Genomic DNA, 23,339 nt, shown 5'->3' with positions numbered 1-23,339 from the left:
TTCGTGCCCACCGATTATCATCCAATTCGGTCTACCTTTGTTCAAATTTCAACTTACTAATTGCCTCCTTGCTATCAAAAGATGACCATCCCATGTCCCCCTGTACTCCCTCATTTGGTGTTTTTCCATGTGCTCCCAGTGCCAATCTCCCTACGCTTCTTTGTCGAATTTCTAATCCTGATTGAACCTCTGATTGAATGCACAGTACCCAATTGCCAAAAAACAGTCCCAGTGCCATCACTTATTTCCGTATACTCCTTAACACTTTATACACCAACTCATGTTTACAAACAAACCTGAGCGCCCGGAGCGCCCCTAGCGGACGCCACCGGCGCCGCGCATGCGCGATGGGGGTGTGGGCAAGAAGCTCGCCGTCGCCCAAAAACAAACCATTGAAATGCGATGTTGTCGGCGTCGGTGTGAGTCCCCGCGCTCTTTTTCGCGCTGGAAATGTTGATTCTACGTCCTCCTAACGATGTCTGATTACTTGAGCGGCGTCAGCGAAATTAACGAGGCTCGTTACACCGCAAAACTTCACTTGAATAATTTGACATGCGGCGATTCATTCCGCGTGGACGCCGCAGAATGTACGCTAAAGCCTGATTCACATGATGAGATTTCGCTCGCAATTTTCAGTAGCGACGTCGCTCGGACTGCAAAAGCGTGAACCGTAGCTGAGATGGTCGACGTCGATACTGAAAATCGCAAGCAGAATCTAACCAAGTGAATCAGGCATAACAAGTCGATGATGACCACTGGTAACAATGATCAACATCTCCTTGTATCTACTGTTTACGTCGAGCCTGCTTACCAACCTTCAAACTTAAGTCTTTTGAGGCCTGCACTTACTTCTTATCGCAAGTACCCGGCCCACGTTTGGTCTACGGGCCGGTGTCCTCTAAAAGAGCAGACGACAAGCAGAAACGTTTGAAAAAGCAGACGACAGTTCGAACGATCAGGCGACCGTTTGAACTTGAAGACGCACTGAACGTAGTCCGCAGGTGGACCGTACAACTTGACGGTTTTCCGGCGTTCATTTTGGAACAAAACAAATAAATCTGATGGCCAGAAGTATCCGTGAATTCAACCCAAAATGCTTCCTGCCCAAGCAATCGTGGTCCGACGGCGTCTGGTTTTCCCTTTGCACGGCACATATGCACGTTCTCGGACGAACCGAGCGCATGAAAACTGACCTTCAAACCTTTCTCGACCCTCTTGGTACAGTCCCAGTCGCAGCATTTTGACAAGAAGGCAGGTTTTTGTCTGGTTCCTTTCAAAACAACGCAGGAATGCACGTCTCAGATGGGCACTTCCGCCCACAGCCCCGGACCGGAAGTGCGTCCGACGCGTCACCACCGCGCCGTGACGTAACAGAGATGAGTTCGTGTATATATTTTTAGAGCGCAGCTCTTAGGCGCCCGTTTCCGGCTTGAGGAGTGTCGCCGTCCTCGTCGGCGTAATCGCGCGTTGCATTATGGAAAGTTTCCCATAATGACGTCACGAGGGTTACCCTAACCCTAGCCCTCTCTTGGATACGGCCCTGCCTTGCCTCCCCACCTGCCTCCATTACCCTCGCTCCCCCTCCGTCTGCCCTCCCTTCTCACCTACCTCGAATTCTCTGCCTCTCACATTCCATCATTCCCTCCCTCCTCCTCCTCCTCCTTGGTCATGTGACACACCAAATCAGCTTCTCCGCTAAATTTAACGGAGAAAAATACGTCACTTGACACATTAGGGAGTTGTAGTAGATCGTTTTTTTCCTCCGCTACGGTATCCCTGAAGGAAACGTCGCAGCTGCGCATGCGCGCCCCCAGCCTTGTCTGCATAGTTCAAGGTCTTGTGGCGGATTACGGAGCGCTATCCGGGTGCTTAGCGGGCTGCGGGAACGGTCTACTACAATTCCCTATTAATTCCTTCTCCCTATTCCTCTTTCCCCCTTCCGTCTCCCGCCCTCTTCCAACTCCTCTCCGTAGCCTTCTGCAGTGCACCCTCCCAATACCTCCTAGATAAGAAACCATAAGGGCTGAATTTTCCTGCGTCACTAAAGGAGGCCGCCGTAGGCCACAGGCTGGACACGATTATGACGTCAGCGTTCGGCTAGCAGTTGTCTTCTCAGTGATTCCACACGAACCCCAGCCGAATGCGGACGCCGTAGTCGTGTCCAATCGGTGCCCTACAATGGCCGTCTTTAGTAGCGCAGAAAAATTCAGCCCTTATGATTTTTTATCTAGGAGGTGTTGACTCTCCCCTTCCACATCTGCCTTCCTCTCCCTCCCTGCTCTTTCTCTCCCCTTCCCTCCTTCCACCCTCGCCCCTGTTACAGTGCCCTTCTCCCCTTCCTCCCCCTCCCTCCCCATTTGCTTCCCGTCCACCTACCACCTCCCTAGTCACGTGATCGACACACACATTCTGTTTCCTAAAAATCGATAAAAATGCAGTTTTTCACTCCCGGAACGACTGTTTAATGTCTTCTAAACAATTGAAAAATTTGCTCCTAAAATCTGAATTTTATGCATTAGAGAACTTTATAAATCAAATTCACTGCCATTTTTTTTTTTTTTTGTAACAGCGGTTTTGGCGAGAATGGCGTTCCTACTGTCAGAGAATTCCAATAAATGTTCCCCTCCACTCCGCCCCTACCGAACTTGCTTACAGAAAGTAATAACCTTGACTTTCGTGCTGTTATTAGGTCACGTGGTTATTGCGGTACGCCGTCTTGATTCTGAAGGTTAAAGCTCGTTCACGTACTTGCGCTTTAAGGCCCGTTCACACTTTTGCGACCGAGTAAGACCAGACCGGTTTTTAAGCCTCTTGCGATCTCTTAGGACCAGCTCCGCTGTAGCGCATTCGGTCCTAAGAAGTCGCAAAAGGCTTAAAAACCGGTTTGGTCTCTCTCGGTCTTACTCGGTCGCAGGAGTGTGAACGGCGCTTTACTCCGACCGAGTAAGACAAGACCGGTTTTAAGCCTTCACGAAAAGCTAAAGGGGCTCTGAAGTGCTTTTTGATATCCTCGTTTTAAGCGCGAGACACATGCGCGTCAAAACTGTCCGATCCGGCGTGCGAACTGTCGGGAAGATGGCTGCTCCGAATCGCCGCAGAGGACGGTTCGCGACACATGGTTTTCGACGCGTCGTTGCGTCGCTCCGTTCAGCTCCGCCCAGTTTCGGGTGTCCCTCCACCAAATGGATGGATAGATACTAATGGCTATAGTTATAACGGGCGGTAGCTCGCGCCACCTAGCCTAGAAAACTAAAATACTTCCCTCGCCTCTTGGTTTTTCTGGCTTGAAAACAAACATAATATTTTTATTACCTTCTATTAAAGTGTGCGTGTGTGAAGATTTTCCGTGAGGCTATTTTTCTGCTCAACATCACTTAATCGCGAAGGACCGCAGCGGACCTTAGAGCCATCCCAGCGAAAGGAGCACTGCGTACAAATCACGTGACTACGTACCGCGCGCATTGCTGCGTCTCTCCCGAAGTTCACGTGACACTCACATGACATTGGAATGGCTCGTAGCGTCCGCTGTTGTCCATCGTAAGGTGAAACGGAGTATATTCGGGTTTCGACGGTCTCGATCGGTCCCGGAAGGCAGACTTGCTTTGGCGCGCGAAATCAGCAGCTCGTTTTGTGCGCGCGGGAAACTCGATGGCGTACGTTTCCTTCAGAACGACTCGCCTCGCGTGACGCACCGCGCATCGCCACATCCGCTTCCCCGAACCACGTAGCGCCTTCTCGCCCGATCGGTCCGAAAGCCACTTGACAACATGACCTTCGCCATCCGTGCTCATTGGTTGTGGCCACTGCGGCTTTCCGAAAATCGGACCGTGCGTGCGGCGATATCTAGCAAGTTGGTCGCATGCCGTCGCCGGACGGTAACCGGACAAAAGCTCACCGGACAAAAGCTCACCGGACAGAAGCTCACCGGACAAAAGCTCACCGGACAAAAGCTCACCCGTTTTTTGACAGACCCGGACAAAAGCTCACCCGTTTTTTGACAGACCCGGACAAAAGCTCACCTCGATTTCTTTTTTCTTTCCTACCCGGGCGAAACACGGGCTGAAATAAAGTGCGGACGCAGTGGACATTGGACCATTTTTAGGAGAACTTGTACCTCATCCACCAGTGAGTTGCGAATTTTTCAAAAATACTTTGAAAGAACGGGAGTTCGGCCTTTTGGAAAAGTACAAGACAGATGACCAATTTAAAAAATTGTGCAGGATTTTAGATAGGCTCGGGTTCCTTCCACCACAGCTTGTTCCACAAGAACTAACCACCAGGGAAAAGTTTACCGGTGACATTGTTACCTGCTGAACTATTTTGATTGCACGTATTTCAACGGCCGCTTCCGTTATGCTTCTGTTCCATCTGCGGCGGCAGCCAGAGCGAATTCTTCCCTTCGCCTGACTCTGCGCCGACGGCGACCGGAGTTTCCCCCGGTACGGTGGAATATGTACGACACCACTCTTCAAGATAAAGACCGGATGAGCAACACCTGCGAAAGGAGTACCGGGTTCCAGAAGCTCGTCGGCCACGCCCATCCAAGCGTCTTGAAGCTGATTGAATGCCTACAGCAAAATCAGGCGCTCGTTGCCACGGCATTGGCAAAAGCCCGGAGAGGTGAGCCCACCGTAAAGCGGGTGCGAAAAATTACTCTGCACGTGCAGAATCGTCTTAGAAATATTTGCGAGGGCTTGCATGTACATCGAGATCTACCAAGACTGCTGGAGCTAGTGGGGGACTGCATTCGCCTCGAACCAATCGATAAATAAACTTGTTTCTACTAAAATCAACAAACCATGCGCCTGTCAGATTTAATTTATCGTTACCTTTTTGTGTCGCACGCATGCACCTAAGTTTCCGCACTCGTGTTAAGACCGACATGAAATTTTCTCGTGGTGAGCTTTTGTCCGGGTCTGTGAAAATATGGGTGAGCTTTTGTCCGGGTCTGTGAAAAAATGGGTGAGCTTTTGTCCGGTGAGCTTTTGTCCGGTGAGCTTCTGTCCGGTGAGCTTTTGTCCGGTGAGCTTTTGTCCGGGATTCCGCCGGACGGAGCCCGTCCGACGCTCCGGTGCGACGAAAACCCTCGCCCTCGGACGTCGTTCCGGCGGTTCGCACGTCGTATCGGATGTTTTTTTCGCGCATGTGTCTCGCGCTTTATAGTTATAACTCCAATTATAAACTCTAAACATCCTAAAAAGAAAAAAAAAACGGAATTGCATTTACGCGCGACTTTTTTGCGCATTAAAAGATTGATCAAACATCTTGACGCTTAAGCGCGAGACACATGCGCGAAAAATCCATCCGATCCGACGTCCGATCCGGCAATACGACTGCCTGATCCGAAAAATTTGGTCGCTTCAGGCGTCGGATCGGCGATCCGACGTGCGTCCAACGCGCCAGATAGTTTCGCACGGCGGACGGATTGTCGGATGCGTCCAGCCAATGACAGCACAGCTAGCGCGAACGTCATGATGACGTACTGGGTCTGGCGGGACGAAGCGAACGCGATAACGGGGCAGGCGAGGGGAAGCCGGACGCGTGAATCCCGCTGATTCATTCGAGAAAGATGGCCCCAGCAAATAATGCACGCGCTATTGAGAACCGAGCTCGTAATTTCGCTCGTGCGAGTTGAACCGTCCACCTGGGACTAGAGATGACCTCCGGAGTCCGCTGAAACGCTTGGATCTCCTGGGTCCTGGGCGGAGCCGAACGGATCGTCGTGTCGCATGTAAGGTCGGAAGGCGGGAACACATTTGCGAAAAAACGAACCGAAAATCGGAGAGAAATCGGAGGCTGCGAAAATCGTAGCTTGCGATTTTCGGAAGACAAGCCACATGAGGTGGAATGCGCGCGCGGAAATCGCAATGCACTGCGGTTTTCGTGCTCCGACTTCAGTAAGCTGGATCGGTAGTCTGGCGAACTGGCGTCCCATATTTCGCGCCTATTAAAACTTCAGCTATTAAAACCTCGTTGAATGCCACGCGAGCCTTTGTACCACCACCCTTTGATAAAGACAGAAGGGGTTTTGTACGAAGGTTGAGATGAGAACGCAGGGATGGCATACGATGTTGCCTGCGCTGTTTCCGAAGCGGCGCGAGCCGCCATGTTGCGAGCCGATCGTATCTTTTCGTTCCGTCCTGTTCCGGACTTTCGCCCGAATTCGGAGGCGCCGTGCGAAAATATCTGGCGCTGCAGATCTTTCGAACCGCTCCCGATTTTCGGAAAAGGGGAGGAGCCTAGTTGCAGTGCGGTTTTCGTGTGCGGTTTTCGCACAAAATTCGGCTTTTTTTCGCAAATGTGTTCCCGGCTGGAAGCGTGTGTCTCAAACTGTCGCGTGCGGCAATTCGGAGCGGCGTTCGGACTGTCGGTTCGGACGTCGGATCGGATGGATTTTTCGCGCATGTGTCTCGCGCTTTACCGTTGGCGCAGAACGACAGATGACGCTACCGAACCTTGCTGAATATGGTAGAACGACGGACGGCGCTCGTCAGTTACTTGTGAGCGATGTGGTCCTGCGCGGACGAGCGGCTGACCAGTCCCGCTCGTCTACGCGGGGACCAATCGCTCGCGAGTGACTGACAATTGATCCGTCCGTCGTTCGACCATATACAGCAATAATGTCTCTATCAGGGACCTTATACAGCAAGGTTCGGTAGCGCCATCTGTCGTTCTGCGCCAACGGTAAGCATCAAGATCTTTGATCAATTTTTTAATACGCAAATCGGTGCGCATGATTGCAATTTCGTTTTCTTTTTCTTTTTTTGATACTTAGAGCTCATAGACTGAGTTATTATCATAAAACGAGAATCTTTAAGAACACTTTAGTGCCCCTTGAAAAGCGGTCTTGTCTTAGTCGGTCGTAGACAAGTGCAAATGGGTGAACGGGCCTTTATTGTTGTACAGAGCAAAACTTGTATCCACAAACGCTGAACACGAGCCAGCGCTGACGCATCCCTCGTGTCCAATGTGTGCTCAGTGCTGGCCTCCGGAAGGTGACGTAGAGAGTCAAGCACGTCAGCCTTGCCATCGAAGAGGTGTTGACTCCGACCGCAAATGCAGCCGGGAGCAGCCTCGTCGTGAAATGTCTCCAATCTGACGTCAGCCCTAACAGACCAAAAAAAGCGTAAGGGATGTACGACGAGGCTGCAAGAGCCAAGATTTCCCGACTTGCCGTGGAAGGGGGCAACACCGCAGCGTCTGAGTTCAGGACGACGAAGATCGCTTGACGCCACCCTAGTGAAATGGAGGTTCGTTCCATGAGAGGGGAGTACTTATAAGAGCAAGTTACCCCCGGCTGCATGGAACTCGGGGAAGGAAGTCGACGTGTGGAAGTTTGTATTAGTGTCTTCAGAGCGGGGTTAAAATCAATTAATGAATCAATAAATCACTTATAAAGCGAAGCATGGTTGAACATACATTTTATCTTACATCAAGCATTGATGCAGGCTGCAGGAGCATAAAGTCAAAATGGTTGACTTATCTGCAGCCTTGCAACTAGGTGGCGACCAGCCAGCAACATCAAAGGAACGGAAAACAAAAACACATCGTCAAGCAAATCTCACCTGCACAGACAGCAGAAACAAAATATTTTTAATGCACATAACAGCAACACGGAGATAATATTCCTTCGGTCACAGAGGAAAGGGGAAAACAAATACACCAGTGCAAGTAAATATCGCAATGTAGGCAACATCTCGAACCGTGCAAAGAAGCAATCTCTCGTTACCAATTGTAACCCTAATTTGTATACGCTTGGATCGTATTTTTTCTCTCTCTCTCTCTCACGAAAGTCGCATGTTCAAAAATTTGGTGTCAGATTTCAAGAAACCGACGCGGCAAACTAAAAACGACCTAATCGTTAAAAAAAAACAAAAAACGGGCTTAAGTGCGCGTTTTTAAGAACAGCAAAAAAATGCTGCTCGAGAAATTGAAATTCCGCAAATAGGATATCCTCAGGTGGAATCCTACCGTTTCTAAGTCAGTGACTTGAACGATGAGGTATTGAGCAAGTATACGTTCAGCAAGTTTCCGTTCACAGAGCCAGTCCAGCACTGTGAAGTCAGCACGTGATACGCTCTTCGCGCGTCATGTAACGCTCACACGGCCTTGGATTGACTCCGGTGGCGCGTAACATCCGCTGCGGCCGAACGTAAGATGGAATTGAGTGTAGTTACGTGCACTAATTTGACTGGGAGAGGCCACTAACTCTGCGGTAATCACTGTTTCGTATAAATATTAGTATCTATTTCGGTGCAGTATAGTTTCGATGCCGCAGAGAACTTCAATTTCGAGAATCCATCATTTTTTATATGCAGTTTACTAACATCGTTATTTTTTGCGCCAATCTGTGTTTTCAGAAATCATACTTTAAACACGTCATTAACTGATTTTTGGGTGTTTCAACGGGTAGGCTTATGAGCCGCTAGTGATAATTTAAAAAGGCTGATTGATTGATTGATCGATCGATTTGTTGATTGATTGATTGGTTGATTGATTGACTGATTAATTGATTGAAAGGCCAGTGTCCAAACGTTTCTGGGGCAGTGGAGCCATGCCGCTGGATTAATCGACACGATGACACCAACAATAACATGAACAGTGAATGATGCATGGACTACCTTTGACGTAAAAGCATCGCACTTGTTTGGCGTTTCGACTCTCATAAATAGTAAATGTGTTCTTCGTTCTTCAAAGCTATTTATTTCATTCGTTTTTCTCCGTTTCACATTTCGGCCTCCAGAGAGTTTTTCTATGCACACCTGAAATAGGCGGCAGCTCTCCTCCTCTCTCTCTCTCTCTCATTCCTTGTGGCGTCGTCTCGTCTGGAGTTGCGTAGACAGCCTAGATTTCAGAGTGTTATAACTGCTCGATCGAGTCACGTAGTTTACGGGGGTCTAGGACGTTTCGGTACCGGACAGTTCGGGACCGGACGTTTCGGTGCGGACATTTCGGTACGCGGTCGTTTCGGGACGCGGTCGTTTCGGTACCGGACATTTCGGTACGTGGTTGTTTAGGTACCGGACATTTCGGTACCGAAAATTTCGGCGAACAGTGCATTGGGAAATTTTGGTTGTGAGAGCGCCAGAAGGTATTTTTTTTCTTTTTTTCCAATTTAAATATTACTGGCCGATATACTTTATCTGCTCACATTCAAGATAAAAGATAACACTTTAACAAGTTTATCTATTTTCTTATAAATACATAATATCTAATGTTATTTACGCAATTTCTGATATAAACATCGAGGGCTGTGCTGGAGGGAAACGGGCGTGTTCTCTGCAAATGTGAGAACTTGCGTATTTGTCAGTTCTATTGTCTGTCATACATACATGTTACAAGCAGAAACTAACCAATTTAGAAAGTATTAGGCGTGCTATAATTTTATCCAGGATTAACGATCATTATCAATGACGTGGAGAAACAAATGAAAGTCATTGGAGGCACACAGTTTTAATAACATGACCATCTCGAAAATGGTACAGTATGCTAAAACGAAACATTGTTAGCTACACCTTTCAGATAGCCGATGATGCCCGCTCTTGCAAAGCGCGCCGCAAGCGTCTGAAGCCGAGAAGCGGATTCTCTATATTTTTTCGCCGATTTCTCTTCAACCCCCATGATGACACGCTCGAGGCGGTGCAGGTTCAGGGCGTCTTCTTTCTGCAAGACGGCCAGGAACTTCCACAGGCTTGGCTGGTGACATTGAACGTGGGTCTGAAACCCTCGATGCCACGCTTCCACAGAGTTCGTTGTTTTTGCATCGCCACGGAGCACGGTTGCATGGTGGTTCCAGAGAGAGGCTGGAAACCTTGGATCCCTTCGGCCGCGGGCTGTCAGACGTCCCAGGAAAGTGTCCTCAAAGTAATCCAAGACCGGTAGCAACTCCGGAGGAAATCCTGGCATCGTCGATAACGCCTCGAAGGCATCAAAGACATCTCCTTCGGGTACGAGAGCAATTGCGGGGATCATGCGTGCCATCAGGTTAAACGCGCCGTCGACCCGATACGACTCTTGAAGACCCTCGCTTTGCAACTTCCTGTACACGCATTGACACAAATGGAAGAAGCAGCCAAGAGCTTGACAAGACGGAAACACCCTCCTAAATGCGTTAATAGCTGCTTGTTCGAAGTCCAGTAGAACGGTGGAAGGATCAGCAGCGGCACACTTGCTCTTTAGAACCGAGAGCAGCTTAGTGTATGCAGCTTCTGTTTTAGACCTCATCAAAACATACACTGCAGGGATGACCGCGCCGTTAACCTTGCAGTGAACTGTATACAGCTGGTAGAAGAGAGCAGGTGCAACTTTGAAGGTCCCATCTGCAAACCACTGCCGTGAAGAGCCTAGCAGCGCCAGCATGTCTGGGCTACAGAACACAATGAAGCGCTCTGCGTCAGTCGCACCGGAATCATGAAGAAGGAACGGTGCTCCATCCTTATTCACGGCGTATTCGTCTGGAATCACGACGTCCTGCAGGCGGGAGGGCAACGGATGAGGCCGTGTCTCGTGGGCCCGAAGTCTCCTTGAAACGAAAAGAGATAACAGTATACTAGTAAGGTATTGCCACTACTGTTGAATTAGGAGAGGTGTGTTTCATGGCTAGGAGGGTGGCATATTGTCCATCCTCGTCTTTCATGTTCTTCCCTTATTTATACTTTACCCCTACCAGCACGCTCTTCATTCCAAGCGAGCACTCCTGCTTTCCCTTATATCCGCCATCGTTTACATCCATGTGCAGTGATCAGCCAGCGAGGAAAGAGAAGGCGATTACGCCAACACGAGCCCAGGACCGCCCCGCCCCGACTTACAGGGAAGCTAAAGATGTTCTTGAAAAAAAAAAACCGATTTAGAAGTGAATTCTAGAGTATTTTTATCCCTTGAATCTGAATATCACGTTTGTTTTCCCCGAAGTTGCAATTCAACGCGAAAAAACACGAAAACTCTCTGACCACTCGTGACGTCATATGCAGACCTTTGGGTCGCCAAGCGCGTGTCGCTCGTGTGGACAGCGCGTGCTATTGCAAAGCTTCCCCAGCACTGACACCAGTCGTGACGTCTTTTTCTGACCTTTCTGAAAATAGCAAGAGTGCGCGTGCACACCTTTGATAGGCGCTGAAGATGCGTGATAGCGGAGATTCTGAAAACTCTGAATATGACGTAACGCTCCGGGAAGGTGGGCTTCAACGGTACTTTAAAACATTTTCTGCAGCCCCCGTGCACCAAATTGAAAAATAATTTTGATATTCGTGATTCCGGAGGCCAAATGAAGGCAAATTATGTTTTTCTTTTTTCTTTCTTTTTTTTTTTTTTTTGATACAGAACCGCTTCCGTTTCCCTTTAAGATGATTTCGCTTCTCAGTTATAAATTGTTCTGTACATAATATAGATTTTTAGTAAATCGTCCTCATGACTCCGGTAACGATACCCGATACTCCGCCACCGCCTCCCTTGCGCATGCATAGTATCGTTATCGGGGCTATCGGAGGTTTTGAAACGATCTACTAAAACTCTCTAATGTAATTAAAACGCTGCATAGAGGAATGTCCTCTACGAGTGGCATTCAAAACGCCGAAAATCAAAATGCCGAATTATCGGAATGCCGAAATTTAAAACACCGAAGATTCAAAAAGCCGAAAATACCAAAAATTCGAAAAACCAAAAAGTCAAAACATCGAAGTTTCAAGATGCCGAAACATCACCTAGTTATAAAGAAATATAAAGTTTCTTGGCACGATAAATTTTCTTGGCAATGTAATCAAAGTTAGGGGAGAAGTTCCGCCGGCCAATGTGCGCTCATTCGCCCTCTTTTCTAATAGCCCTGAAAGGTCCCAAAGTGTAGCTTCCCTTCGCATGGTTCAAGTCTTCAAAAAAGGAAAAATGTATTACTGCATATCTCGTTGCATAGCAGAGCGATTCCGTGTTTATTGCATTTTAGACAGATAAGTTGTGTGCAATTCCTTAAAGAAAGCTTAGAACGTTGACATCGTCCCGGTTGCCCAGAGCAGCTGCCAAATGATTTTCGCGCAACTTTTGCTTCTGGCTTTCTGAGCGGCGGGGTTGGCCTCTGATCGCTCCATCGATAAAATGATTACTGCCGCACATTGCTGCTGCTCTTGTACTCTGAACACTGGGCATCACTGCTTTTTTTTTTTTTTTTTGCTGGCTAATGAGAGCTGTTTTGTCCTACTGATACGCCTACCTTTACGACAGATAGAAGAATACAAAATTTTACATCAGTTTGATATACTGATACTCGTGTCTTTGCAGAACGAGTTAAACAGGCTCGTGTCACATGGGTTTCATCGTTATGTATTTTCGAGATTTTGACTATTCGGCATTTAAATTTTTCGGCATTTCAATCCTGCGGTGTACTGACGTTCGGCCTTTTCCTAATTCGGTCTCTTGATTTTCGGCGTTTTGATAGGGACCCGTTTTCTACACATGCATAAAAACAATAATCGTGCAAGACATTCACTTCTACATAGAACTACAAATAATGAGTTGATTATCGAAGATAATTAACTGCTCCAACTCACCTCAGACTTCTTTTCATGGTTGCTTGGGAGGGCAGGTAGCACCGTGACTCCGCAGACGTTGCTTCCACGAAATTGCCGACGATGCACTGGTTAGTTTCTTCCGTCTGTTGGGACCTTTCCTTCATGGCGGCGTAAGCAAATTTCGCCTCTTGTTCGAGCAGCGATGGCCCGTGTGTATGGTCGTTCACCGTTTTGACCACGTCTCCGTTGATGGTGTGAGCTCGGGCCTTACATTCGAGCTTTCGACTACACTGCCAGTAGATCTGCAAGGTCGTCATGCAATGCATTAGTATCCGCTTGCAGGAGCCATATACATGGAAGGTCTTAATATTGTCACGAATGAAGTTGACGGGAAGCCGAAAAGTGAACTGAAGGATAAAGGTTGAATTGGTGAACTTGTGCCAAACAAAAATAAGTAACGAAAGAGCGTCGAGGCAGCAGAAAATCGGGCGGCGATTCGGCGGCACTACAGAGCGCTAGCGAGACTGACTCCACAAGGTCGCGGGTAGCTGCTTATCTACCGTGCGTCACTATCTCGAAAGTTTGACAAAGAAGGCTCGAGCGTCGCGCGCTCGGGGCGAGGATGAACTGGCACTTTCGAGAATAACAAAGCCGAGGGAAAGTTACTTCTGGTGCGAGAATGAACAGGAATCTTCTAGGAGACCGTGACCAAGTGTTGCTTTCTGCGCTCTGCGGGTGGCAATATAGATGTAAATTAAATATTTCTTTCGTGGCAAATTTTGTATTTGCATATGTCTTAATAAAGTAAGAAGTTTGCATCGTGAAAGCTAGATGGGACGACTCTTTCTAATAGCGGGTACTTGGCAGTGTAAGCCGACATAGAAAAGTTTGTGTTTGAATATCAACGTTCACTGATAGCTACAGAAGTCGTGCTTAAGTGGGTAGCATTTAAATGCAAGTCATACAGCATGTATTTTTTTACGAAATATAAGACCGCACATACCTTGTCGCCGTTCTCTCGTTGTTTGTCGTATTCGAACCCATCGAATAAAAGCTTGAGTCCTCCTCGTTTGCTCGGTAAAAAGGAAGCCATCGCCGAAGATCTAGCCCCGATGCGCGAAAACAGGCAATGACGGACAGGAAAACTAACCACCTTATATACATGGCTTGCACCGACTTCACATCGCATACTTTTCACCACCATGTAAGAGGAGGAGAGGGAAGCTGCTTTTGTAAAAATCTTGAGTAACGGGTTAATCTTCTATAATCTTCTGGGGGGAGAATAGCGACGTCTGTGCAAATCCGGGAGGCACAAAAGAGGATCCTATTAAGAAGGGATCTCCTTCCTTTCTACTCTGGTGGTCATCAAAGAGTTTTTTGAATGACATCACTTCATTGAAGCCATGTATAACCAGAGGCTAGACAAAACGTCGCAAGTACGAATTAAAAAAAAAAAGAAGGCGCACTCCTTGTTTTTGGTGTATGCATGACGGGGATATATAGGTCAGCAGGGCAGGTCAAGGTCAGCGGCGCATTCAACTGAAATGACTGGTACCGAAAAGACCGGTACTGATATTACTACGTACCGAAATGACCACGTACCGAAACGACCGCGCACCGAAACGACCGTGTACCGAAACGACCGTGTACCGAAACGACCGCGTACCGAAACGTCCGCACCGAATCGTCCGGTACCGAAATGTCCGGTACCGAAACGTCCGGTTCCCAGTTTACGGGCCGCGTTTGGAACAAGAGCAGGTGACGAAGGCGTTTTTATCGTCTGAAAGCGTTTCCGCCTTCTCGCCAATCTCCCTTCTCGTCGCGTGACATCGCAACGCATGCGCAAGAGGCTTCTGCCATTAAATGGCAAAGGTTCTCAATAGTCTCAATTGCTCCCTCTCTTGAATTTAGGCTCTCTAGAGTTGAGAAAAACCCGTCGGTTGCACGAACCATACGTGACCCTTGTATGTGCGCTCCTATCGCGTTTTCGAGGAGGAGATAACGATGGCATTTTGGCACGATACTATCTCCACTCTGCTGATAAACGAGAAGCGTAACCGGGTGCACTTGACAAGCTTTGTGCGGCACTTGCATTGTGTGACAGTGAGACAATGAACAGGAGGCTGCGTCTGTCACTGTTCATGAAAGTGGAACTGCGCCAGTGGCGTACCAACTTGTTTTTGAGTTGGAGGGCAAACACCCCTCCACCCTCCAGGGCCGGGGGGCGGTGCCCTTCGTATCCCTTGGGCGCCGCCGGCTGTTTCTGGGGAGGGGGGGGGGGGGGGGGGGGGGGGCAAAACACATGCCTTGCACCCACCCCCACTCTGAGAACTGGGGGGGGGGGGGGGGAGGGGAAGTGCCCCCCTTGCCCCCCCGGTTGGTTCGCCCCTGAATGCGCAATGAATTACACTCCAATAAAATGTCCCCCTCCAAAAAAAAAAAAAAAGAAATGTTTTTGCAAAAATAAATAAGGAATTTCCGGAAGCTCAATCTCTGTCTAAATGTAGCGTCAGATAGATACCAGATACTAGATACTTCAGTATCAGGACTTGCCGCTATCCAGTGTCCGCGTTGACGCGTTACAAGTAACTGCGTTACCGGTAACGTATTAACGTACTGGTTACTTTATTTTTCAAAACAGTAAATGGTGACGTACTTGCGATACTTGTTACTTTTTACTTCTTCCGAAGACTAAAAAAATTACACTTCAATTTTTGTTTGTGTTTTAACGGGCCAAGCTATGTGCATTTTTGAATATTTTACGTTTTTCTTTGCGTTTCTTTCTTGTGAGTATATAGGTGAAACCGTAAAAAAATAAATTCATCATATCCAGTTTCTGCATGAACGTAATGTTTCTTGAGATACACTATTTGGCTATTATGCTTACCTGTACCGGCAAAACAATAAAATGTGTTAAATCATAATTTAAAAAAAGCGCAAAAGTAACGTGCGTTACTTTTTTATCGGTAACGGTAACTGTAGTGCATTCCTTTTATTTCGAGGTGACGTATGAGGTAGACGTTTTCCTTTTATTTGCAAGCAACGTATTTCGTTACTTTTTGTTTTCGGTAAGTTGCGACGAGAAAATGGTAACCGACGAAGTCCACGAACGCGTGAAGATGGATGGCACCAGCTACCCGGGAACGGGCTCCATTTTCTCATTGATGCGTTTAGGAAATACTTTGTAACTTTTGAACGAGATAACGGATAGTTCTGCGACGTTGCCATCTGGTCCCGACTACGAACGCTACATGTGGGCGGAGACTAAGCATTCGGAGAGGCATAGTTTATTTCTTGGATGAAAAACACACTCTATGTTGTTGTGGTTGTGGTTTTTTGTACGTGCTGTATTTCAATGTACCGTCTGTTAGACAAAAATAAAAAAAAGGACGGGTGTTCTTGTATTGCGAACTTTTCATCTCTGAAAGTTAGGCCCCACTGGATTGTGACTTACGATTGGAATAAGATGTCAAAGGTTCAAAAATCGTTTATCTATGCATAGATAAACGATTTTTGAACCTTTGACATCTTATTGAACCATGGTTCAAAGCTAGAAGCAGGAGATGGGGAGCGAAAGGAAGAGAGAGAGGTATGTCGGGAAAGCAAAAACGGTGAGAATAGCCAGTACTTTGTTTACTATACTACGTTTCAGCTTCAGTCGAGACACAGCTCCCCAATGAAAAATACGCCAGGCAATCCTGTTGGGACATGAGAAAATCCTAGTGTGACAACAGAATATCTGGTGTGCCCAGCAGCCATGCTGGTGTATCGAGCACCGTAGCCTGGTGTGCCCACCATAAATGCTGGTGTACCCGCACACCAGCCTGGTGGGCACACCAAGAGAGTCTGGTGTCACACCACACGGACTCATGTGCCCACCAGGCAGCCTGGTGTGCACACGACGCAGTTGGATGTGAAACCAGTGTTGTATTTTTGTTGACCTTTCCCCCCGTCCGCGAGCGTGTTTTTGATTAGTTCGTGTAACGCCCCTTCCCCCGACGTGGTGCCTTGTTTCCTCCCGTCTTGCTGGTCGCCGGAGACCCCGCGGCGGGCTTCTTTGTGCTCAAGGAGTGTCCCCCTCGTCCCCAGCACTTTCCCGGGTGGCCTTGAGCAGCTTGGGGCGCTCGCCTGTTCGAGGGTTTCTCTTTCTCTTTCCACCGGTATTCTTGTTTAACTTTGAGAAAATAAAGGAGTCTAATCTGTGAGTCGAAGGTGAAAAGATGTGTGTGTTGGTGCGCTTTCCTGACTTCCGACGAGCCTGGTCTGGTAGCAAAACAACAAGGAAAGGTAGCAATTATTACAATTTTTGGTGGCGAAACCCGAGAATTAACGGCCAGATCATGCCTACTACGAGTCAGGAGGGCGTCGACCGCCTGAAGCGAAAGAGGACTACTCTGCGAGCCGCCACAACAAAGATCATCAACGAGATTGGCGTCCTGCTGGCCACGGATCCAACCGACATCGGTGAGCTCGAAGAAAGATTTGATATTTTCGTGAAAGAGCTGGACAAGGAAATCGAGCCATCTGTCGAATATGATGCCTTAGTAGAGGAGATAACTGGCGCGGAGAGGTACGCGGAACGAATCAACGTAACTAAGACACGAGTCAACCGCAAGCTGAATGCTGAAAGGTCAAGAATTGCGGAACGACAAGGCGTCCGGCCCTTCGACGCAGGGCAGTGGCTCCGGATAAGCTTCAGTTGATCACGGCGAACTCCCTACAACAGTAAAGCTTCCGAAGCTTTAATGTTGTGCTTTTTTTTCCTTTTTTTTAATAAAGTAATTATGACATCACCATTATTGACCAACTTATCATTGTACCCTTTTTGTGAGTAAAGCAACACCCAGTCAACAGGTGCTCCGGTTTCACACCACAATAAAACCTGATGTCACACCGGAACACCAGATTGCTGGTGTCACGCCAGAACAACGGATTGCTGGTGTGAAAATGTCCCAAATCACATCTGTGAAAAAGTCTGGTGTCGCATCAAGTTACACCAGCCCTCGGCCTGGTGCATTTTCCACTAGGGAGCTGACGTTAAGAGGTAATGTACCTATCAAGCAGCGTCAAAAACGCATGCCACTAGGCTTTTTGTTTATGATTGGTTCAGCGAGGATAGAACACGTACAGAAACTTGAACAACATGATGGTGCGTATTTGACCCCCCCCCCCCTCCCCCCATTGTCTGATGAGTCCCTCATCTCGTAGCGTCGGCTACCCCTCGCGACGCGGACAGCCCATGTCTGGGAAAAAGCATGCGCATCGCACTGTCCACGCTGTCGCGCTTTCGTGCTGAGCCGAGGGAGGGGCTGCCGCCGACGCACCGTGATATAAGGGGTCTCCAAACCGAAAACGGAAAGCGAAAAGCGTGCACTTTTAGCGGAGAGGCTTCCCGACGCGTTCCGCTTCGTCCCGTTTTTTGACAGGGGTGGGGCACTTGAGTGGGGGGAATGCGTCCATGACCAAACCACTGGGCGCAACCAATCACAGGGACGAGGGGAATGAAGAGGAGGTGAAGGCTTTGACTGTGCTAGTTGTGCTTGGGCATCATCGGCCGCTCTCAACCGACGAGTGCCTGCAGCACTCGTCGAGATCCCTTGAAAGTCAGGTTTTATCCCAAATTAACGACCTTGTCATCTTTGGAGCACACTGACACCAGGAAAGAAGGAAAATGGGTCACCGCATGTCGATGTCAGTGCCCATGTTTGGAATCGATGTTGGGCAAGCTTGTTGGCGATTGGGATTATTTAACAGCGACATTGAACTAATCGGCTTCGATTTGCTTCGATAGCCTTTTATCAAATGAGGTCGTCGCGAAGGTACAAGCATTGCCCCGTTAAGTGTTCCTTTCAGTGCATCTCGGTTTAGTATCCGGTAAGGCCCAGAAATGTGCCGAGCATAATTTTTCATTGCGCCGTTTTGAACGATATGTAATACCTATTTTATTACTTATTTAGACGTTCCGCTAATTACCTCATCTTATGAGGCGTGTTAGAAGTGTTGGCGTCAAAATTGGGCAACATTCAAGTTACAACAGCACTTCCACGGTACTACATTTGTTAATTTTTTTTTCAAAGTTCAAATATTGAATCTACAAGGGCTATTTTTTTTCAATTTTTTATGAGTTGGGTAAAATATACAAAAGTGGTGACAAGTCTTTTAATATACACGAAATGTGGCTAGATACTCTAGCTACTTCTCCACATAATCACCGTACAGATTGCGGCAGTTATTATGACGTGGCGCAAGTTGTTGAATGTTCTCTTCATAGGAGGTGCTCGCATGCTCCATAAGTCACTCCATCAGTGTTGGGTAAGGTACATCTTAAAAGTACTTAAAGTAAGGTATACAGTAAGTGAGAGGTGATGTACTTCAAGTAAAGCAGTAAGTACACTGGGTTCCATGTACTAGTTCTATTACTACAATAGACTTTTCAAATTAAGTACAAATACTTTTTAACGCAATCTTTTATGATGCCCTTTCATGCAATGGTTTATTTTAACTTATGCATTGCCCCAGGGGTAATCGGGAATGCATCACCTTTTTTTCGAAAATTATGCAGCAATCACCTCACAGAAGAGAGCTACGAGCTGAGCTATAAGCGGACAGAAGGCTCGTAAGCTGACGTGTGATGCTGTGCTAACGATATTAAACTACGTCCATCCACTCCTCGCCCAAATCGGATCAACCAATTTGTCTATGCAGCGAAACCGAAACCAACAGCTAGGCCACCTGGAAACGATACCAGAAGTTGTATTTAGCACGCGTGCAGCCAAATTTTCTTCGACGTGCATATGCAAATCGAGCGTGGCTACGATTCACCAAGCTCGTCCAAGTCCAGTGACGACATGCATTTGAACGATTCGCCGGTCGCCTTCGACCCGCGGTCATCGCCTCTGAGGGAAAGACCCGCAGCCTCATCACCGATCCAGTGGATCCGCCGGTACATGTACTCAGATGCCGCTTCGTGTACCTAGTTGCCGCTTCAGAGGCGAAATCTGCATCCTTTGCTTTGCAAGCGCTCCTAATTCAATCGGTGGCCGTCGCAGTTGCGTTTGCGCGAAACGCCATACGTTTGCTCGAAGCTTATGGCTGTTTTCGAGTAATATACTGCTTAAAGGCGTGACTTTTTTGGCACACGCTTGGGAACTGCAAAAAAAGAACCGTATTTCAGTAGGGTACAGCCTAGGACAGTGGTTCTCAACCATCGATATTTCGCGGACCCCTTCTGGATCGGCGGAGATAATGGACGACCCCGTTCGTGGCGAGAGGAGAGGAAAGGTATAGATTGAATATAATAAAGATTTAATAAAGGGATATACCTAAGGGCTAGTGTGAAGTAGACCTCTCTTATTGACGTTCACGCGAAAAAACTCGCCCGAAAACAAACATTTATTTTCGACCTAAAAAAAAAAAGAAAGCCGTTTACAACTCCCTGTAACGCCGAATTAGAGCGCAGCTCTTGAGGAGGAGGAGGGAAGGGTACTGAAGGGGGGGTCATGGGACCTCGGGGGGTCACGTGATCTTGGGGGTCACGTGACCTTGACGATGACGATCCGATGACGTCATCAGTGACGTCACTGATGACGTCATCAGTGATGATGACGATGTGGATGCCAATGACGTCATCAGTGATGATGACGATGACGATGACGTCATCAGTGATGTCACTGATGACGTCATCAGTAACGATGAGGATGCCGATGACGTCACCAGGTTGCATGCAGCTCGTTAAATGCCAGTTGCATGTAACAGGTTGCTTGGCAGCTGCATGCAACAGGTTGCATGCAACTTTCGAAGGAACCCGAGGTTTTCCCGAAAAAACCCGAGGTCCTCCCGAGGTCCTCCCGAAGGAACCCGAGGTCCTCCCGAGGTCCTACCGAAGAAACCCGAGGTCCTCCCGAGGTCCTCCCGAAGGACCTCGCCTCCCGAAGGACCTCGGGTTCCTTCGGGACGACCTCGAGTTCCTTCGGGAGGACCTCGGGTCCCTTCGGAAAAATTTACCCATAATGCACCGCGCGGTTACGCCGACGGCGACGGCGACGCCGCTCAAGCCGGAAACGGCCGCCTAAAGCCTAGTTCACATGCAGCGGTTTTGGCCCTAGAGCGGCGCGATTTCTGCCGTCGCGGCGCTCTGGCCAGCACCAGCGGTTGAGCGGCACGAGCGCCGCGACGGCAGAAATCGCGCCGCTCTAGGGCCAAAATCGCTGCATGTGAAACCCGCTTAAGAGCTGCGCTCTAAAACAAAAAAACTTTTATTGCCGGGCTTGACTGATGAGGCGGGGCTTCGCAGACCCCTAGAAGGCCTTCGTGACCCCCATTTAAGAACTACTGGCCTAGGAGACTATATAATTCGAAACAAAATACAAGACATTCATCGACCAACGCTTGTTATCCCGACCATCCGACAAACCTTTCCGTTTTGTGACGTCACGCAGCCCCTACGGATGTCAGCCATTGACACTGGCGAAATTCGGGGTGCAGTTTCGTGCATACGCTTATGAAAGGTTTAGTCAATAACGGGAGATCATATCAAAATAAAAATGTTGTTTGTCTACATGAAGGCTCCCTCGATGTAACGAGCGCGAAAACTTAAGTACTTCCGGTTTCGACCGGACAATCCCTTTAAAGCTCGAATGGGGTATATGATGACGTCAATTTCGTTTCGTGTGCTCGCTCACACCGGTGGCTGCTGACTCATGGAAAGATAGTGTGCCATTTATTATGGACACTGAAATGTTCGGTTCACCATCCCTTTAGCGGCGTTTATTTTTATTGCATTATGTTTACTCCATTTATCAATCTTTTCTAGTGTTTCGTTTCCGTCATCAATAAGCTCCGATGCGTCATCACCATCAAACAGTAAGCTAATGGGACCAACCAAGCAGTGTGAAAAGCGGAAGTCACTGGGCATTTTCTGCTTATGATTTGTTCAGCGATAATAGGACACGTACAAAAACATGACGAACACCATGATGGAGCACTTTTGGCGGTGTCGGACGGTGCACTTTTGACGCTGTCATGCAGCTGTAACGAAAATAGGAATGGGGTTCGAATCTCAATTGATCAGGATTCTTATTTTATTAAATTTGTAGTCCTCTGGGAGATCGCAACCCCTTCTCGGCTGTTATCGAGTGTCCTTGTTCAGAACATCCCTGAACGATAACGCTGCTTCGGCTCAATCACCATTTCGTCGCCGACGCAAGATACGTGGCGCACTTTTCTGATTTAGTTTGTAGGCACAAGAATTCACCTCATTGAACGTTCATTCTCCGTTCTAAATTTGTCTGCTTTTTTTTTTTATTGGGGAAAATATTGCACGTGGCGAAAGGGGATATAAATGAACACGTAGAAAATTATGTACCTGAAATACATAAGCAGACCACCTATCTTTAGGTATGTCATGTACGGAATCGACCACCCGTTTTATAAGTAACTATATCACATTCCAAGGTAACTATAAGAACTATAAAAATGCGTGCGATGACTTCTGCGAAATTGTTTAGAAATACCGATGTCCTCCCTTTGATCGAAATATCGCTATGAAACGGTTCGTTAGGGAGCATGATAATGATATCAGCATGTGGCAACCCCGAGACACACATTGTCTCACCCTTTTTTTTTTACCTTTGAAATTACTGTTTTTTGTGTGTTTTTTTTTCAGTCACAATACGTTTTGACGTTTGATGTCAAAACGTATTTCGTTTGACGGAAATTTGTACATGGCGCAAAAAATAAAGGGGAATACTCCACGTAGAGACAGATAAGTGAACCAGAAGCGCCGGTCGCAAAGTTTTGGCAATGGCGCAATGTGTCATGATGGAAGACCGATGTATACTACGCAAAATATGTATTGATTTCTTCTCTTTGAAAAAAAAAAACGCGTGTAACATTATTTCTTTCCCCTCCCCCCCCCCCCCTTCCCCCCGGCCCTCAAAACAATTCTGGTACGCACAAAAACGTACCTGAAAATGAGTATCGGATTTGTGCACACAAACATTGGGGTTACATTAGATGATAAACAGCTACAGCGACATTATTAGGAGAAAGACACTAATATTGAGAAGACAATTATGGATATCTCTGAGTGCATAAAAATATATTTATTGTATGCTGCATGTCAAATGTATTTTTATACATACCGGATACGTGTTGTTTCAGCCGAATACTTGAAGAAATTCCTACCAGTGTAGGGTGGGTGAGAAGAAAAGAAATCCGATCTGAAAATAAACTGTCAGCCACGACGGACGTCAGGGATTCCAAGAACGAACTACTTAGCTAACTAGTAAAGTAAAATTTGTATAAATAAACAGATTTATATCAAATCCAGTTTTCATTTCACCGGGCGTTGATCGCCAATTTGAATTCGACAATCGTTACTTCACCTTATTGTAACTCATTCGTCCCCAGGACATCCTCTGAGTGGAATCACTTTCCAGCACATTTAATAAATATACCATCCTTTGTTCTATCTAAAAAAAGAGCGGTGGCTGCTTACTTATATGTTAACATTATCACCTCTATGTTTGTTTTGTCGTATGATTTCATGACTTGTTTAATTTGTTTTATAGTTTAGTACCTGGCGTATTGTGTTTGTATATTCCTGATTGTACTCTATTTTTGACCCCTTCCCCTTTGTAATGCGTTCGAGCCTTGGGGTACCGAAATAAATACGGTTCCAAATAAAATCTTGCTAAGCGTAATCAGAAACGCCTAAATCAGTCAATTTTATGATTAAGGGGTACTCCGGTGTTTTGTTTATAATCCCCGGTTTGTGTGAAAACTTGCTCAGCACACCAACAAGATCGTTGAAATGGTATCCTAAATATTAGATCAAAGTAA

The 23,339-nt window shown here is 47.4% G+C and overlaps 1 protein-coding gene across 1 annotated transcript; it reads right to left on the bottom strand.

Annotated features, from left to right (window-relative positions):
- Positions 1 to 9,489: 9,489 nt before the first annotated feature.
- LOC115330735 lies at positions 9,490 to 13,634 on the bottom strand. The gene is made up of 3 exons (XM_029992722.2): positions 13,501 to 13,634; positions 12,537 to 12,799; positions 9,490 to 10,522 (listed from the first exon to the last, which is right to left on the bottom strand). Exons 1-3 carry the CDS (start codon positions 13,588 to 13,590, stop codon positions 9,490 to 9,492), a joined length of 1,386 nt encoding a protein of 461 aa, XP_029848582.2. The 5' UTR covers positions 13,591 to 13,634.
- Between the last annotated feature and the right edge of the window lie 9,705 nt (positions 13,635 to 23,339).

This window comes from Ixodes scapularis, unplaced genomic scaffold, assembly GCF_016920785.2.
Source record: "Ixodes scapularis isolate PalLabHiFi unplaced genomic scaffold, ASM1692078v2 PGA_scaffold47__10_contigs__length_4178495, whole genome shotgun sequence".
NCBI classification, from domain to species: domain Eukaryota; kingdom Metazoa; phylum Arthropoda; class Arachnida; order Ixodida; family Ixodidae; genus Ixodes; species Ixodes scapularis.
This window is presented reverse-complemented; position numbering and strand designations above follow the sequence as displayed.

Bases quoted from the DNA above. Each gene is read 5' to 3' on its own strand.
- LOC115330735 (XM_029992722.2), bottom strand. From the start codon at position 13,590: ATGGCTTCCTTTTTACCGAGCAAACGAGGAGGACTCAAGCTTTTATTC. The intron at 12,800-13,500 runs GTATGTGCGGTC...ACGACCTTGCAG, and splicing joins AACGAGAGAACGGCGACAAG to ATCTACTGGCAGTGTAGTCG. The intron at 10,523-12,536 runs GTGAGTTGGAGC...TTTCGTTTCAAG, and splicing joins ACCATGAAAAGAAGTCTGAG to GAGACTTCGGGCCCACGAGA.